Source organism: Sinohyriopsis cumingii, chromosome 3 (assembly GCF_028554795.1).
Source record: "Sinohyriopsis cumingii isolate HCF-2022 chromosome 3, ASM2855479v2, whole genome shotgun sequence".
NCBI classification, from domain to species: domain Eukaryota; kingdom Metazoa; phylum Mollusca; class Bivalvia; order Unionida; family Unionidae; genus Sinohyriopsis; species Sinohyriopsis cumingii.
In genome coordinates, this window is record NC_142963.1 from 142272483 (window position 1) to 142292248 (window position 19766).

General features: G+C 37.8%; 1 protein-coding gene across 1 annotated transcript; it reads right to left on the reverse strand.

Annotated features, from left to right (window-relative positions):
* Positions 1 to 3367: 3367 nt before the first annotated feature.
* LOC149803982 (uncharacterized) lies at positions 3368 to 18773 on the reverse strand. The gene is made up of 2 exons (XM_089951468.1): positions 18430 to 18773; positions 3368 to 4873 (listed from the first exon to the last, which is right to left on the reverse strand). Exons 1-2 carry the CDS (start codon positions 18736 to 18738, stop codon positions 4139 to 4141), a joined length of 1044 nt encoding a protein of 347 aa, XP_089807594.1. The 5' UTR covers positions 18739 to 18773; the 3' UTR covers positions 3368 to 4138.
* Positions 18774 to 19766: the final 993 nt, after the last annotated feature.

The following is a 19766-nucleotide window of genomic DNA, read 5'->3' on the forward strand; positions in this document are numbered from 1 at the left end:
AGTTCAATTTGCCATATTGCCTGTCGTGCTACCCAATTTGCAACAACAGAACATGTAACATTTGCTGCATCAGCGAGTTTACTAATCGCTGCTGTTTCTTTCCAATATCCTCTTCGGCTATAATAAATCCATTCCATTATTTATAATAATCGGTTGATTAATTATCGGCTCCAAATAATAATTTACTTTTCTTCGCAGATCTTACCAACCAATTAGCCAATAACTCTCTAATAGACTTATTGTTATGGAAGTTAACGAGTGAATCATCTTCACATCTGTAATATGTCGTTGTTGCAGATCTTTACTTGTATAAACTACATGATGAACGTGACATGCTTGATCAATATCATTTATTTCATACTCTCCAGGCCTTGTTTGATCTCGCTCTTCAAGTCGGGTTCCATGATCACAATAATTAAATCTTGGAAGATGTTTTTTCTCTTGGGTATTTAGCCCATTGAGTTCCTGGTAAGTTTCCTAATGAAGTAGCGATTTCACCACCAGACACTGTGTGTCCAGAGATAAATTTATATTTATTTGTACCATATTTTACATATTTACCTGTAAGTAAACGCTTTTTATTTTTTGATATTATTGCTCTTCATCCACTTGTGGAGGTGGATGCTCTGCGTCGAACACACTATAAATTCATATTATTTATTCTATTTGTACAACATGGATGTCATTGATTTCTCAGCGACATGAAAACAAGAGCCAGTCAAACATATTTCAGCATTGCCGAATTCCTTCAGAATGATAATAATAGGTCCATCCGGATCGGGAATAACACAATTACTGCTTAATTTGATAATGAGATGGCTCAAAAGGGATACGTTGTATTTAGTAGCTCCATCACTTGATGATCAGAGATGTTACGATGTGCTTAAAGATTTTAATGAAAACGCAACATTGTTGGACGAAGAGGGTGATGATATTATTACTTTTATTTCCGATATTGATGAAGCCGAACCTGTAGATGACCTCGATGGAATTATTAATAATTTAGTAATAATAGACAAACAATAAAATCCAGCAAGAATATTTTTTACAGGCAGACATAAAAACACAGACGTGATTTATGTTACTCAGCGATATACATAAATACCTAAAGTGATCAGAGATAACTGTAATATTTTAGTTGTGTTTAATGGAGTGGATACACAAACTCTGCGAAATATTCATCAGACTTGGTGTAGTGGGGGATATGGACATGATTAGATTCAAAAACTTCTTTTCAAAAGTATAATCTACTCCACACGGATTTATAACAATAAATTTACATGATCCTCGATCGCGATGTCGTATAGATCTTGATAAAATATTTGGCTGAGAGATTGATTTAATTACTCATACATTTATAGCAGCAGAGGAGGCGGGACCTCATTAAAACGTCCGTCGGGTAAACGAACGGACATAAAAATTTAGAAAGACACAAACGACAAAAATAAAGTAACAAAATATAACCCAATTAGAGAAACTCTCAGTAAGTTAGAGGCTTCGGTTTGGCGTTATTACGCTAGTTTGTATTTTCGTCGGAAGTTTTATTTTTTCATTAATGACGTTCTAGCGAAACGTATGTTCACCTCCTGCTTTATGTACATCACTGTTTCATACTGAATTTGTATTGGTTGTCTTGAGGTAGCAATGGGGCGTGATGGATACTAATAGTTAGGCTTCGTTTATGATATGTCTTGCACAGGCTCTGTCATTGCCTTTAAGGGGCAAAACGGCAGCTTCAAATGCAGGTTTAACAAATGTCTATCTTTTGTCACCAACGTATGTTAAGCCTTCATTCTTTAATTGCTTTAAAAAGTCAAATAAAATGAAATTGACAAACATAAATTCTGACTTTCAATTCGTATTCATCAATATAGAAATGAGATCATAGGATGCACAAGAATGATATCGAAGTATCAAAGATTGTACATGTTAGTGATTACTTTTCGACTTTGTCTCGCACTTATTTAGGGACAAAGTTATGCGTACAAAAATCTTTTTGTTTATTTTTCAATTGGTATATATGCAAGTCAAATGCGTTTAACTTCATAATATTTGTCAGCAATTTCTTGGTATCTGGCATGTTGCACGAGGATAGATATCGCATATATTGTTTTCGTATAATAAACAAATGAATTTCTTAGACGTGATGGATTCTTTAAAGAGATGTCCAGATATAAATTTATACACCAATTCACAGAATAGACGGCAGACGCTGATTTCGTTTTAAAGGTAAATTAAAGGTAGTTAATCTTGCCTGAAGATTTATAAAAACAAATTAGGGGGGCAAAACTTGCTTAAATCTCAACCATGTACGTACAATCAGACAGAGTTTGGTCAAGAAGGCTTTACATACATACCTACATGCATACGTCAGTAGACCTTGGACAGTAAAGCTCCATTTTTTAAAAGTATTTTGGTTGAGAAGTAGACATTAAATGTATTGTGACGCAAATACTATGTAGTTACTAGCACGTGTTGCTACTGAACATTGTCAGACCGAGAACAAACTCTTTGAACGCCTTGAACCTTTACTATAAAGATTTAAAAATAGATACTAAACATCGTTAGATGTCTGTTAATGTTTAACAGCTGGTTATCAATTCTTCTTCTAAACGCCTCCCGTAACGAGTGTTGTATTCAGAGTGCTAGGAGACATACATTCTCGAAGCTACTAATCAACAAAGTACGATAGATAACGATGAGTTGAACGTAGTGCGACAGAAAATGATGAGATGAAAATAGTCCTGTATTATACGAAAACCAATAAATTCATTAAGAAAGACTAACAGATATATCGTATATGTCGTATACAATATTTGTGGGATTTATACATACGTAAGCAAGTGATGAAAACATATTTTGGACCATACACTTTACATTTTAAGTTTTGAATTTGCATAGTTCAAAATATGTCATTGCTTCGGGCACTATAGTTACTCTAAATTTTGAACTAGTTTTCATAGCCATGGTTAAATTCCAGTTTCACTTCTAACTTATTATTCTGAATCTATTGCCGTAAGCAACGATCTGCTTCCTGCAAAAACATGAAATTCCAGATACTTCATATTTCTATTAACTCTAAAGTATATTCAAGTTTAAAGATCTGCATCAAAGGACGAAAATCGGAAAGATAGCATTCCTGTAAGAACACGCGATAGTATTGACCTATATTTTCTGAAGCTATTTTTGTATTTCCTCATAATTGTATAAAAGTTATACGATAACTTTGGTAGTTGATTCTGTCGATCATCTTGGAGATCTTTCTCTGACATTTGACCTTGTGAATACTTGGCAAACAAACTGTCAGTTTTATGGAAAAATGCGCAGCAAGTCGGCATCAGTTGGCGTAAGAGCATACTGGCAAAATGTGTGCATAAAGAGGAAATAAGGAAAAACAACAAGGTTAAGGGTATAAGAAAAGTTGATAATTTTACAAAATTTATAGACATATGCATGTGGAGGGCTACGAAAAAATATCATATTAATTCCTAGGTTGGATAAGAACTACTTTAGAGACTGCGGATTAACACATGATTTGGTTACGTCAATAAGATAGGTCCAAGTACATTAGCTCACAAGACAGTACTGCTTACAATGCACAAGTGTAATCATTCGTGGCCACTATATACATAATAACATCATTATACCCGTCGTGAGGAAGAAAACTAGCTAATTATTTGCATACTCAGTGCTATATTTATCCTGTCTCGACTTTATTTTCGGTTGCTTCATTCAGTGTGAAAAATAATTTAAGACATACACTTTTACCATAAAGTGTGTTAAATTTACCTCTAGGTTTCCTTGTCCTAATTGTAAATTATTTTTAAACGTCGATAGGAAAATGTATTTTATTTCTGGTAACATTGAAATCTTGAACTTTCAACACAAATTATAGATAGTTAAAAAAAACATATTCGTGAAACAATATGTACATATACCTAAATTATTGGATCACATTATGATCACAGACTGGTATGAAAACTATGTGTATAAAATATTCACAATCAAGGTATTTTGAGATTTTAATTACAGACACATCATGACAAATGTTGACACTGAATCCAGTTTTCAACCACACAATCTAATATTTCCATATGATAGTCTTTATTTTTCAGTTACATGACATGACGAATATCTGTCACAGGATAGAACAAATTGTACTCTTTTTCATATTTCTTTCTAGCTCATCTCTTTCCCGCGTTCGTAGCTGTAATTGTTTAGAAATGTGCACACGCTGTTGCTCCAACACAGCCTCATTTGACGATGGTTCCACTTCTGTTAGACTAAGTATCGAATCTATCATTTGTTCACTATGACGACTGCTGTGTAAAAATTTCTCTTTCTCTGTAACGAAAATCGGATGTACTTTTCTGGTTATTTGCTGATTTCTTTGTGGATCTTCTCTGGGTCGTTTCTCTGATTCAATTTCGGTGTGTTGACGACATGAGTTTAATAATTCTGTATTTTCTCTACGAACTCTTAAAAGCTCTTCCTCAGAAATGCGCAGTTTTAATTCTGTCTCTTCCCTTAGTAGTCTTTCTGTTTCGGTGGCTTGACGACTTATATTTAATAATTCAGTATTTTCTCTGCTGACAATTTCAAGCTCTGCCTTAGTAGTATTTAGTTTTGATTCTGCATCTTTTCTTTGTCGTGATTCTGCGTTAAAATCTTTTGAAATTTTCTCAATTTTCTTGTCCTTTTTCTGATTCTGTTGTTTCAATTTCTCTATTTCATTTTCTTTTCTCTCTAGAAGAATCTTTAAATTGGAAATTTCTTTGTCCATGGCTTCAAGTTTCCTGTCATTTTCTTTCCTACTGTTATGCACTTCTTCCCACAATAACCTGAAGTTTACTGGAGTAAAAAGGGTTTGATCCTAAAATAATCAACAGAACATTAGTTTTAAACGTTTCGCGTCAATGTCATTGTGTTTTCTAATCTTTTTTTTTGTACAATATTGTTGGATGACAGAGAAACAAAACGTTTGCCATAAAATTGTAATCTTTGTATTATGTGTAAATATACCACAGTTATTAAACCAAACGTACATCGCGAAAAAGAATTTATTCCAATAGCTATAATAAGTAAACATTCAGGACTCCATATCAGATTCAGATTTACCTGAATTATGCGTCTTTATATTCAGATGTGAAAGCATTGTGTTACGACATGTATGATAGTATTATAAAAAATAGTTTAAAGAGAAAATATTGAAATAAAGACTTATGAGGACTGTTTAATTATTCATTTATTTATTTATTACTCTTTTTTTATTATTTATTACTCTTTTTTTCACAGTGATAAAGTTTGATACATTAAAAATCTTTATCCCATGATGCACCTTCCCTACAAGTTTACGGGGCCCAAGGCTGAGCGGTCTAAAGAGTTCGCCTTTACCGGTCACTGCCATCTCACGATGGTCCTCGTGGGTTTGAGTCTTAGGATCGGCATGTAGGGCATGACTATATAAAACGAGTAATCTTACCGCCAAAAGTCCATCGAGATTCCTCCTATTCGCATTACTAATCTTGGGGCACTCCTGGTGTCGTTAAATTAAAATGGTAGTGACTGCATTCAGTGACTTACCAATTTGCAAAACGAGACCCGCTTTCTTTCGATTGAAAAGTTTTCTAGATTTTGACTGGATCTTTTATAGAATCTAAGTTAGAACAGGTTTCAGATCGAGGCACAAAACATCTAATATCGAAAATCGTCCCAGTAGGAGCATGCGTCGTACATTACGTTTTGCCAATCACATAATTACTTAAAGATAGGTTGTGCTTAAATGCATATAACACGCAGACATCTTTGTGGGGGGTTTTTGACGCGGAGGCTCGTACTCGAAATCATCATTACTCGTTTCCATGCTTGCATCTTTCTGGATTTGTTGTTTATAATTGAGTCTGGTTTACATGTTTCAAAATCGTTTTCATATTAATGTTTAGGTAAGCCGCAAGATCATCACTTGTTATTATTTCAAATTTAGTTTGGTTTTTCAAAAGATTTAATGGAGACGATATTAGAGCACATAAATTGTTATAATTCGAATAATTCGAAAATCTATTTATAGTAAGGAAAAATACTTGCATTTACCAAACTGTTTTTTTGTTGTTTTTAATTCTGGGTATAATTTTAATAGGACCACCTCTATTAACGTTTACATAAAATTCATGGGAATTCTATTCTGCATTTTGCATTTTAACATCATTGGATCCATATCTGATGCAATTTATGCACATGAATCCATGGGCATTTACACTTGTTATGTTGAAAAAGATTTATTATAAATGACAGTTACCACAGTGGCAGAACAGTTCTCTTCCTTGTTGACTCAAGCAAAGTAAACTTTTTTAGAGTCTGAACAACACTATACCTTGGATTGAAAATCGGAATACACGTGAAATATTACATTTGTTATACAAAGCAAATAAAGATGAGCGATACTTCTGGAAGTAGAGATTTACATGGTGGATGGAAAATTTTGAAAAGGATCATTTAAAATGTCTGATTCACTAAGTCAGGTATTGCATTTAAGCCCGTTTCCCACGAGGTCAAGATATTTGAATACGGGAGACAAAAGCAAGCCAGCTAGAGTTAACAGCGTATTCTCTTGACGTGTAGTAACTTGTTGCTTAGCCTTAGACATTAATTTTTTAGCATCTGCAAGCTTCAGTTTTTAGATTCCTTTCATTCTAGATATCAGTTCTTGTTTGCTCCGTCACAAATTGATTATGTCTGCGAAAATAATGTTTCAACTGTTTACAGTTGGATTATTAATATCGATGTCACTGAGGGACTTCTCGTTCGTTCTCTTCGTTAGTACCCATTTTCTGTTACTACTCTGAAGTTCAAAAATGCGTTCCAACTTCGAAAAAACTCAGGAGTATAACACCTTAATGTAAAGGTCTATGGCGAATAACAGACAGTAACATATGTTATGACTAGAAGGAAAGAAAACGATTCTAAGTTCAGCTATCTCGTTTTCGAAAGGGCGGTAGTGAACTCGTAAGGTTAAATGACCCGTACATGCACCCTCTTAATAGTCAGGCAAAGCATGTTTCCGTAAATTGCAAATCAAGGGTATCTATATTAAGTGTTTTAGGGCATATGTATTGTTTTTAAATTAAGGTAGAATATTAACAAAAGAGACCTGTATTAAAATTAATTAAGAAGCGAGTAATCAATTTCTAAATAAGGAATAGTCTTATGGACTTGGTAAAAGCTCGTCCCTCGGTGAAAAGATATAACTGCAAGAAATAATGATATATCGTGAAACATTATTAAAATGTATTTTTTTTTTCTTAAAATGACAGACAGTAAAAAAAATAACTATATTAGTAGTGTAAGGGGATACCCAAGGGACCATCGGACTTTAATGTTAAACTAGGCGGGTTGTACCCTGGGGACAATGGGAATTTAACATGGGGAATTTTAACATGGGTGGAACTATAGAGGGACAATGGATTGGGACTGTCTAGGGACAACGACAATTGAACATGGTGGGACTGTCTAGGGACAATGGGAATTTAACATGGGAGATTGATATAACACAGACAATAGACAACAGACAAGAGACAAACACTGATACCACATTTAATTTTTTTTAAGGGTTAGGCATGAAAGTCAATTTTGTTTCGAGACCTATGAATGGCCCTGAAAATGACCTTTGGCTTCTTCTTCTATTTCATCCACTTCTCCAGCCATCTCCTTGTCTTTTCCACTATTCCTTTCTTCTTCACTTCATTCTCTGGCATCCAATCAGGATGGCCCAATTCTCTGAACTTCTCCTGGACTTTAATCCAGTTGTTATTCAGCCTCTCAAACTCTTCCTTTCTCTTATTTTTTTTCTCTTTCTTTTTTTTTCTTTAGTCCAGTTGTCTTTGATCTTAACTTCTTCTTTCATCACTTTCGTCATCTCTTCTTCTGCTTTCTTCAGCTTACTTACTCCCCACTTTATGAAAAGCCACTCACTCCATTTCAAAATGTTTTTCATGAAGCCACTGACGCTTCTGAGATGATCTATGGCCTGCTTGAATGATCCCACTCTCACATAGGAAGGACGAATCAAGCCTCTCAACCTCTTTTCGTCCTCTTGTATCATCCCTTTTATCATCTCTTCTGCTTCCTTCTCCTTCATACTATTAGCATAGTCCAGGCACACTTCTAACTTCCATTCTTTCTCTATCCTTTCCATTACATAGGTAACATCCAATATCCAGTAACATATACCTATCAAATTATTCAACAACTCTGTCGCGGTCACCATCTTCTTTGTCTTTATTCCGTATAATGGCGCGAATGTCGAACGCTGTGAGATTTATATTTAAAGCACGGACGTGAAGGAAAACGACCCCTACTTTTCTCTTCTCATATTGTCTACTATCCACACTAACTTAATGAAACAGTAAAACATAGCCATAATCTACTATCCACACATGCCAAGGAGAATAAATCAAACCCCAATGTACTATCCACACACGTGAAGAAGCAAAATTAAACCCAAGTTATACTATTCACACACGGGAAGCAGGCAAATCAAATCCAAATTATACTATCCACACACCGGAAGCAGACGAATCAAAACCAGATTATACTATCCACACACGGGAAGCAGCAAAAACATAACCATAATCTACTATCTACATACGGAAAGCAGCAAAATAAAACCCTAATTATACTATCCCCACACGCGAAGCAACAAAAAACAAAACCAAAATTTAATATCCACACACGTTAAGCAGCCAAATCAAAACCAAATCTTCTATCACACACGGGAATCAGCAAAAATAAAAAACCCAAACTTACCATTTACACAGAATGGAACGTTTAATAACCACACACTTTGCTATCCACACAAACGTACGTGAGCGCTTACAAACCCAAATAATCTACTATCCACACAAACGTACGTGAGCGCTTACAAACCCACACAAACAAAAACACACATTCACACCACCAAAAGAGTGAGTGTTTATATTCACACTACTCCACATTCACACTTTGGCAAATTGATTACTGTTTCTTTCCTAGACGTTTGGTTAGCCCTGAAATGGGCTGTTTTTGTAACTTGAGATGCACCTCGCTAGTGATGACATCTCCCAGGCCGAGCACCGCAGGCACATCGACGGCTACAATCGTTCTCCCAATTTACTCTTGTGACTGGGAGCACAGAGGGAGGATGATTCGCTTCACTCTCCCAATCTTCTGTCTCTGGGATTGTCAAAACTTCCCTCTCTCTCTTCTCCTATTCCACACTCTTGGATGTTCTATCCTCCTTATATCCCGCGCACGCTGCTGTACTGGTACTGGTTGTGGTGTTGGTAGAAGCTGCGGTACTGGTAGTGGCTGTGGTGTTTGTCTCTGTGGAGGCGTCCTGTCCTCTGGCTTCACCTCACACACACGTCTCATCATTGAGTGAGGCAAGATTGTTCTCTTCTTTTCCTCCTCTTCTTTCCTCTTTTTTCTTCCTCTTCCTCTTCTATCCTAGCTTGCTCCGCTATGGCCTCCATGGCCAACTCATCCAACAAGCACCTGGCCTACTCTAGGTGCGTCTGAAGTTCCTTAAGTTTGGTGAGTCTGCTGTTCATCCTTCAGTGTTGACAGGTCAACGATGGATAGCCCTACTGACGAGTGTTTTCCAATTTATACTTAAAGCACGGACGTGAAGGAAAACATCCCCTAAGACCCTAATCTTACATTACCTAGATGATGACCAAAAACGCGCGGACCTAAAAGAAACACTCACTGACTTTTTTACTGACCATAATTATATTCAGAATTTTTGACGGAAACGAAGGACGTTGAGTCACACTTTCTAACCAAGATAAGGAAATGATGTGCTTATAGACGCACTTCTAATTTTTTTCTAACTGACTAAAAATATCATAGGCAATGAAATGTTATTTCGTTTCTAGAGTCTGGGGTAGCCCTGAAAAGGGCTATTTTTCGTGTGAACGAGGAGCTATGGCAATCCTTTTAGGATCTAAGATTGTGACCTCCTCTGGCGACAGGCTGTCTCACAGGATAGGGTCTGCTTCTTCGAAAAGAGAAGAACTCTTTGGTGTCGACACGGCAGTCGACAAAACCTCTATCTGCTCCATGTTGCTCTTGTTGCTGCTGAACTCTTTGTTGGTTCTTAAGTCTGTACTTCTCTGTCCATTCTTCTTCTCCTTCTTGATTTCCTCTCTGAAGAACTCTACTATCAGGTCTTCAGTGACTTGTAACATTCTAACATTGTCTCTCTCTTCAGGTTTAGGTATCAGGCTTTGTCTGACCCGATGCAAATTCACGTAGGCTTCGTTTAACTTAGCTAGTCTTGAGCACATCTTCGTTGTAAGATGAGTCAGACTAGAGACTACCCCGCCTTTATGGTCAAAGCGCTGATGCGAAGGAAAACATCCCTACACGGTTTCGAGTCAGAACGGTCAAATAGTGTCATGTGAGGGATAGAGAGAAGTCAAAAAGCATGGTTTATGATACCCATAGCAAAACAGATGACAATCGCATTGTTTTTTTTAAAACACAACATTTTCTATTCCAATAACTTATCATTAACAGCTAACAACAATTTTTAACATTAACCATTTAATTTAACATCTTCTTCTTGTTCTGGCCATCGGGACTTCATTATTATGACTTCTTCGTCTTTGTCTTGGGGTTCTCCTTTCATGGACTCGTCACATTCCATGTCCAAAGATTCTCCACTAGGTAAAGAGGGAGAACAACCTTCCATGGCTTCTAATAGTCTATAATGACTTCTCTCAAACTGTTGATTTCTATCGTATTGTCAAATTCGGCATACAGGATGACGTTCACTGTGTTATCTGGGGGTAGTGGATTCGCAAACTGAACTTCCACACGAATTTGACCGGATTTTATAGGGTGGAAATGTCACTCGTCGCTGCCTTGGTCGGGAGTGAAATCAAAAGCCCACAAAGCGTAGCCTCCTGCATAATCGTCGTACGAAATGCCGTGACTAGTGTTGGTCCCTAACTGTCCGGTGGCTTCGTACAGGACCAAGTACGATATCAAATAATTCCTGTCACCAAACTTAGGCTCGAAAGGTCGGGTACACAAGGTCTTGCCATCGCGACTGACTTCGATTTTGGCTACGTTGTAATGTTGAAACTGGAAAGGGTTTCCCTTGGAAGAGATGATCTTCGATCATGGATTGCTGTCCAGCAGTAATAGTGAAAGTTTTCACTTCCACTCTTCGTACTGGATACTTGGCAGTCGTTCTGCTCAAAATGTGACTGATGTCATTTCCCACTTTAGGTAACACTTCCACACGACGCACGTAGAGCATGGCTTCTTGGATGATATTTTTGTATTCGTTGGCATGGGTCATCGAATGGAAAGCAGCACTGCTACGATTCAGTCTCAGGTGGATATCCACGTCGTTCAGTAAATATTTTTCTTGCAACCACATGTCCAAATGCAAACGATCCAACAGTTCTAAACTTCGCCCTTGCAGAATTTTCTTACGACGGTCATTAAACCCCACATTGTGAGGATCGTCATCTGCTGTCAGAGCTTTATCGACAAACGTGTTCTCACCTCCTGTGTCAGGTTTCCATACCACGCAAGCATCCAGATGAGTTATCTTGGCTTCTTTTCCGTACGTCAAGAGATTTTCCAGGTACGCTCGATAAGGGTAAGTATCCATATTACTGCTGACCAGTTTGTTATTCAAGTACAAGTCCATTTCGCTGAACAAGGAATGAATGAAACTGTTGACAGGAGCTACTCTAACAGTGTTTGCGGGATTGGTGTTGTCAGTTTTGATCACTTTGACTTTCAAGTACAGGTAGCTGCTATTCAGATCGATGTAATCTTCGGGCTGACGTTTCATATCAAACTCGATGGGAGCTGAATCCGTCGAAGAGGAGATGGGATGAAATTCAACCCACTGGGATCCTTGCATCGTCATCATGGTGGGTGGCATGGCAAACATATCTAGTTCCGACTTGGAACAGGCACGAGACTCTCTTTTTCTCAAGAATTGAATAATCAAAAACATCTAAGTCTCGAACAGTTCTTCTTTTGTTTGTCTTTCAAGCTTTAGAAGTGTGAAGGCTTCTGAAGGGGTACTTTCTTCGTCGTCTTTTTCTACCGTGTCCTTGATGTGGCTTCATGGAAGCGGGAATGCGTGACTTGGTAGCGTTCAGGGCATTTATAGGTGTTTCTCGTCGACCCAAAATGTCTTTACCTGTTTGCAACAAGATAGTTTTGCCTGCCCTCAAGAAGGGTTCTTTAGGGTTTTGTTTGTCGATGATGACATTTTGGAGAAATTCTTTGCCTTGCGTCAGTACGGCATCTTTCAAGGCGTGCAATCCTCGTGTCACCATCGGTTTCAACACGGGAGCCACCGAACAAAAGGCTGATTTTAACATATCTCCTAGACCATGTCCTCGCTGTCGAGCAACCACTCGGTAGACTGGATACATGACTTACAACTCGTTAGAGAACCGTTTTCGAAAATGGAGTTTCACCGTGACTTTTCCTTTGGTGAATGGAATATTTTTTCCCAGATCTCCTTTTATAGCAATGTCGACAGTGTCAAAATACGACTTACTGGCAGGTAAATAGTGAGGATGTACAAATTCACGGTATACGTAATAGGTGTTTCCACCTTCCTCGTCAGCGACCATGGCAGAATCCGCTTTGAAAGGAATGACACGCAGTAACGGTACGGAGGTGTGTCGCACCAAATTGTAATCCACCACATCGGAGTACACAAAGTTCAAATTCAGTCCTTGGTTCATTTCTACTGGGGAACTAAATAAAAGAATCGTTGTCGGGAACAAACTGGTAATTCGTTTTTCTTCATCATGCTCATCCTCATCTCCACGTCCCCGCCCAACATGTCAAACAATTCAGGACAAACTAAAATGGACATCACTTTACCCTCAGGAAGTTTCATCAAGGAGCGACGAGGTACTTTGTGGTACTCCAGGGTGACACTTTTTCTGACACCCTCCAAAGCTTTAAGAAACACGATATTAAACCTGGATGCAATGGTGCCCACTAAATGTTGACCACTAAAATAGTAGCCTGTAGAATGATCAAGTGATAGGTCCACGTTTGAGTTTGTTCATGATAGGTTTTATTGTCATATTTTAAAGTATTCAAGTACTTTTGCATTTGCTCGTCATGAATTTCAACCGTAAAATAATTTTGATTGGGAAGGACATTGAGGACTTGGGTCGGGTGAATTATTTCCACTAAAGCCACTTCCCAATGGGCTTCGTGATCTAATTGGATGACCTGAGGTAATTTGACCGTGTAACAGCACAGTGTTATAGGGAAACAACTCCATTGAACTGTCGCTGGGTAAGGTTAACTAAAATAGGTTCGAGGAGAATTTCAGGGAGGGATTGGGAAGAAGGTAACCGATGCAACTGCTCAATAAAATGGTCCACAATTGTCAGTCTCCTTGTTGCAAACTCAAATTGGCAATGGCTGCCCCGATGATACAATACACCACAAAGATTTGGCAGAAAAAGATGATTTGCGTTTTAGGCACACGTTCTCTACACCACACCCACAAGGGTTGCTTCTGTAAATCTTGCAGAGAAAACCTGGCGAAGGAGTGGTCGCTGTAATGGTTGCAGTAGCTGCGTCTGTGTGAACGTGCATGCTGGTCACTTCTTTTGATAGTCGATGATTTGCGAAGCGTCGATTCCAAGAATCAAAACTGGGTGGATATCCTTTCCAACGTACTTTGACTTCTTTGACACCTCGTTGGCCCACTTTACGGGTTCTGAGTTCGAAAATGCTTCCCATTTCGTAAACGTCGTCCTCTTTTTTGGCGACACGCTGAAACTTGGGCAAGTAAAACGTTCCTTATAACACGTCTCCGTTCATGCCTTCCAATTTATAGACGACAGGATGACGACCATGCACTCGTCCAGTGACACGAAACAATTTGGTGGTCCAGTTAGGTAAGTAACCTTTGTCCAAAGTGCGTTTGGTTTTGCCAATGCGCACCTAATCTCCTACGGTCAACACTTCACCTTTCTTGGGGACAGTCACCGTCGGAGACATACCAAACAGGCGATCAGAAACCAGCACTTAGTTGTCGTGAGTCACCTCTTGCGGGGCACGTCCAATGCTTCGATGGTAAGATTGGTTGTACGCTTGCATCAGGTGTGGTAAGATGTCGATGTACCTGAGAGCATGGAGATGCGTAAAATATTTCCACATGCGTTCTTTCAAAGTGCGTTGAAAACGTTCCACGATACTGGCCTTGGTTTCAGGATTTTCGGTGGTGAAAAAATGAATGTCACGTTTCTTTAATTCTTTTTGGGAAGCTAGGTTCAGAAATTCGGTGCCTTTGTCCGGTTACTATGGAAGAGGGTGACGACCGCTTTGTTTCAACACCCGTTGCAGGGCTGTCACTAACTCGCTGCTCGATTTGGAAGTCAATTGCACGACCCAGGCAAATTTGGGAAAGACGTCGATGACACAAAACAAATATTTGTAGCCGCGATTGTAGGTGGCAAAATGAGAGACATCGGCTAAATCGGCTTGCCATTGATGATCTTTGTCTTCCACTTCTTGAACACTTGCGTCGAATGGGTTTGTAGAAAGTGTAGGTAGTTTTTTCTTGTAACCATCGTTGCACTTGAGGTAAACGGAGACTTTTCAGTCGAATTTTGGCAGCACGATACAAATTTTGAACTCATCCGTAACCAGCAGGATGGGAGGGATCGTAGTAATTGCTGGATAACTTTTTTCCATTTTGTTTGTTTGTTAATAAGTGACCCTCTCTTCTCTGATGCTACTTTGGACGGGACGAAAGGGTGGTTTGAAAACGGATTTACGTGTCTGATGGGAGTAGAAATCGAAGCTAGTGACGGAGGTGGTAATGGGATGGCTTTGGGTTTCTTTTCTTTTTTCACTTCTGGTTTCGGTTCTTTCTTTTTCACTTCTGTCGAAGGAGGAGTGGACATCATCTTTTCAACCCAAACTTTCATTTCTTCTCGTTAGGGTGTAGGGGAAGGGTTTAACAAGGACTCTGCAATCTTACTAGACATGGGAGCTGCTGACGGTGTTTGAAAAACTTATCGCATCTCTTTTTTCTCGGGCTTACGTGGGGTAGAGTCTCTCACAATCCTTGGGGTTGGTGGTGTGGGGGATGGACTTTCCATCAAGGTCTTGAAATCGTTCAGAGTGGGTAGAGCTGTTTCATCTAAAGCTTTCTGGTGAAAGAGCTGCAGTCGTTGCAAGAGTTGACCGTACTTTTGTGATTTGTCTCTTTTGGACAAAACGTGGCGATCCATCAATGAATGCAATTCGTGTTGTAACTGGGACATCTCGGTCAGGTTGGGATTGGGAGGCAAATGCGGGGTTCTTTGTTCTTGCCAACGATGGTATTCCATCCATCGTCCTTAAGGCACTAAAGTTCTTCCATTCGATGTCAAGGGTCAATTCTGAGATCTTGGGACTCCAGAGGGCCCTTTTTCCTTGCTTCCACCAGTCCTCCCAACATGGTTCCCAAGACTCCTTTCAGCAAAGGGCCTAATAAGAATGGTAAAATTCATCCACGTTGGACCAACATCTTCTTCTTTTGACGAATGGGGATTTTCTTTTGAACCATTTGGCGAAGAACGTGACGATGTTTGCCTAAACATTGTATCTGGTGTTTCGACAAAGGGATCGTGCCTTTCAAAACGTTCAAACAACATTCGCACACGGTATCGATGATATTTTTGTGGGGTTAAGTCGACGACGGAGATTTGAACAGAACAGGCCCTCCATCTTGACACCAGTGGTGAAACAAATGAGTACGAAATCGCAAATCATCGGAGGCAGTAGGTTTTAAATCGACGAGTAAATAGGCGTGTGGAGTTTGAGTGGCATCGTCGTACGCCCGAGTGAGCCAAGGAATTTCTAACTCTTTGGCTAACACTTGCATTTGCGATTTATCTCTAGGGCTTTTAAACAAGACCACGTAATGAGTATTGAGACTGATGGTGCGATGGGCTTTACTTTGCTGAAACAAATTTTTGGTCATGTAAATGACGCTGGCATTACGATGATGCCCTTTGCGCATAAACCAAAGTTTAATTTCTTCTTCGTCTTCTCCTAACATGTCTTCGAAAATGACCAAATGGCATTGACGAGGGTCAGACACGATTCCGTCGTCCTCTTTAGGAATGCCTTCCACAAACGCGATGGAATCGAGTTGACTTTCTCGCAAGAGGCTGTACGCCGATTGCCACTCTTTGTAACACCACACGATTCGTTGAGGTGGACGATCGATCAAATGATAAGATAGGTCTCGAAAATAAATTGACTTTCATGCCTAACCCTTCACAAAAAATTTAAATGTGGTATCAGTGTTTGTCTCTTGTCTGTTGTCTATTGTCTGTGTTATATAAATCTCCCATGTTAAATTCCCATTGTCCCTAAACAGCTCCACCTTGTTCAATTGTCATTGTCCCTAGACAGTCCCACCATGTTCAATTCCATTGTCCCTAGACAGTCCCAATTCCATTGTCCCTCTATAGTCCCACCCATGTTAAAATTCCCCATGTTAAATTCCCATTGTTCCCAGAGTACAACCCTCCTAGTTTAACATTAAATTCCCATTGTCCCTAGGGTATCTCCATACACTACGCATATTCACCTGAATGAGCAGTGCTTTTAGTGAAACAGAGATCCAGTTTCGTTGTGAGATAGATGTTACTGCTTGTTTAATTATTTTGGCAAGCACTCGTTATAAAACCCGTGTGATGATAATAAAACATTATAGGGTTGGATTTATTTGAATAAAACATGTTCAACACATGATATACCAATATATATGAAAAAAGAATTCTAGACCGCTTATAAAGTTTGCAATAGTCCATTGTGGGGGGGGGGGGATGAGCAGCCTAAGCACTATAAACAGAAATGTATTAACTGAAGTAACTCCAGTCGCGCATCTTGAATCTACTATGTACAGCTTCGGCTATGCTTGTTCACATTTCTGGCCCAGATGCAAATTTCAAATTTTATATAGACCATGTCGTGTGGAAGAGAAGATTTCAAGCCCGCTTGTAAATTTTTGAATCAATGGCATTTCGTGTAAGCATGCACAAATATATTTTCCCCACTTGTTGATATTTTATTTTGATATTTTATTTTGATGTTTTACATATCATCTAGGAACTGACGTATTGTTTCTGGCCGACTTGAAAATTTTAAATCGTACGATCTTCAAGAATGTATATTGAGAATGTACATTAAGACTCCGCCATTAATAATGAACACTCACCCAGGGCACAACTCCAGAGACTTACTAAGTACAGCAAGATAAAGTCCGTAAATGAAATCTGAAAGATACTACTACCAAAGCAGACCAAAAGTGTAAATATGAAGACAAATTCGATAACATTTCAGATAGTAAATAACATGGTACCGACTGAAACAACTAAGCAACATTCTATAACCATGCATTATTTAAATCTACTTTCAAAGTTTCATACAGCCATATTTTTGAGAAACTTATAGAAGTTTACAATTGATCACAAGTAATAATGAGTACTGAAGAAATTCTAAAGCTAGCCATTCCGTTTTCTTTCAGTGACAAAGGATTATCTAACAGCACATGTCCCTTTCTCTGACAAAATTGAAAACACTGTAAAATGTACTATTGGATAGGCATCACAAAATGGTTTAGCAGAACTTTTTGTATGCACGCTGTCCACGCTCAGCTACGGTTTGTCCAATAGAAATAAAGCCCGTTCGCTAACTTTCTAGCTAGATAAATAGCAAGATACGGTTAGGTTTTCAAGGACAAAGAAGTTTGTATCTAGACGCTAAACATAAATTAAATAATAAACACCTCTCAATCTGCTTGGTGTTTTCTCGTTTTCATGTTTGCATAAATATTATTCAGTGTTAAAAGCATGTTTTTTGTTAATTATTAGATATTTTAACATATAAATTCGCAGTACAAGCATTTGGAGTCCACCTTCACACTCTACGTATTACTAAGTAAGTATTTTAATTATCGTATTTTAATTATCTTTTGGAAATAGTGTACCTACATATTGAGGTTCTACACTCAACGTTATTTATTTATTAGTTTGATCTTTTTATGCTTGAGAAGTAGGTTGTACCGCCACTGCATCTGCAAATCTGACGTGACCGAAATATATTCCATTATATCAGTATACTGGTAAGTATGTATTTGTCTTCTTTTCAAATTTTGTAGTCCAACACACGAAATAATTATGTTTTAAGCTATATTGGATTGAGCATGCTTCATATTTGAATTTACGGACATTTCGAAATGCTGATTTGGTATGTCATTCTATTTTTGTAACATAATACACTGTTCAGTTGTATGCATTTCGTAATAGAAATGGATGTTTATAAACACATTTGCTGAAACTTTACAATAGCCCAATGATAAATTAACTGACTCTCTTATGCTTTTACCTGCCGAGACGGATGATTCCTGGGAACTTGGGTCTCTAATATCTCAACGATGTGATCGTACTTTCCACTCTCTTTCAAGGCCTCAATAAACTTTTTAAAAGATGCCTTTGGCTGTTTTTGGAGGAAAGTAAGAAATTCATGCATCTGATCCTTTGTCTTGGGATGGGCCCTTTTCATGTCTTCCCAGTCTGTTGGGGAGATAACTCTTTTCTGTATCAGAAAATCTACAATATATCTCATCTCAACGTCGTTTGTGATGGCCCTCCAGTTGTCAGTAATCTGGTCTCTATGATCTTTGGAATACGCCATTTCTATCTCACTGTTGAAAACTGTTGCGTTTGGATTGATTCGAAAAAGATATTCAACTGTGAATAGTCAGGTAGATGTAAGATTTATAACATGTTTATCTGGATAGATAGACAGACAGATAGACAGACAGATAGATAGATATATAGATAGACAGACAGACAGACAGATATATATATATATATATATATATATATATATATATATATATATATATATATATATATATATATATATATATATATATATATATATATATATATATATATATAGATACATAGATACATAGATGGATAGATAGGTTGATATATAGGTAGGTAGATAGATAGATAGGTAGATATATAGATAGAAGGATAAATAGGTAGATAGGTAGGTAGAGAGATAAAAAGGTAGATAGATATATAAATAGATGAGTAGATAGATACATAGATGAAAAGAGAGATAGATAGAGAGATATATATTTAGATAGTTAGATAGATAGGTAGATAGTTAAATAGATAGATAGGTAGATAGATAAATACATAGATAGACATGTAGATAGAGAGATAGATAGAACGATGGTGATAACGAAGATGATGAGAACGATGATGATTATAGGAACAATGACGATGCTGCTATTGATCATCGTTATCTTTATCGTATTAACTGCATTGGATGTTTCCGTTATTTTTTTTTACTATTATTATTTTTGGCTGTATTGCTTTTGGCTGTGGTTTTATCTTGGTGGACATAGTAATACGGTATCTACTCTATCAGCTGTTATTGGTGGTGGTTGTGATGGCAATAGTCATAATGATATCGCTAATGAAATTCCGTTATGGCTGTGGTGGTGGCGATAATGGAGATGGTGGTGATGATGTCATTCAATGTATTATTTCAACAATGATTAATTTGCCTTTAATGCGACTTATATAACACAGCTTATAAGGAAAATGTATATCTTTCAACACATTTTTAAAAAATAATAGAAAATAAAATATCATTTTAATTGTCATATACGATTCAGTTAAAAATTGATTTATTATTCCCGT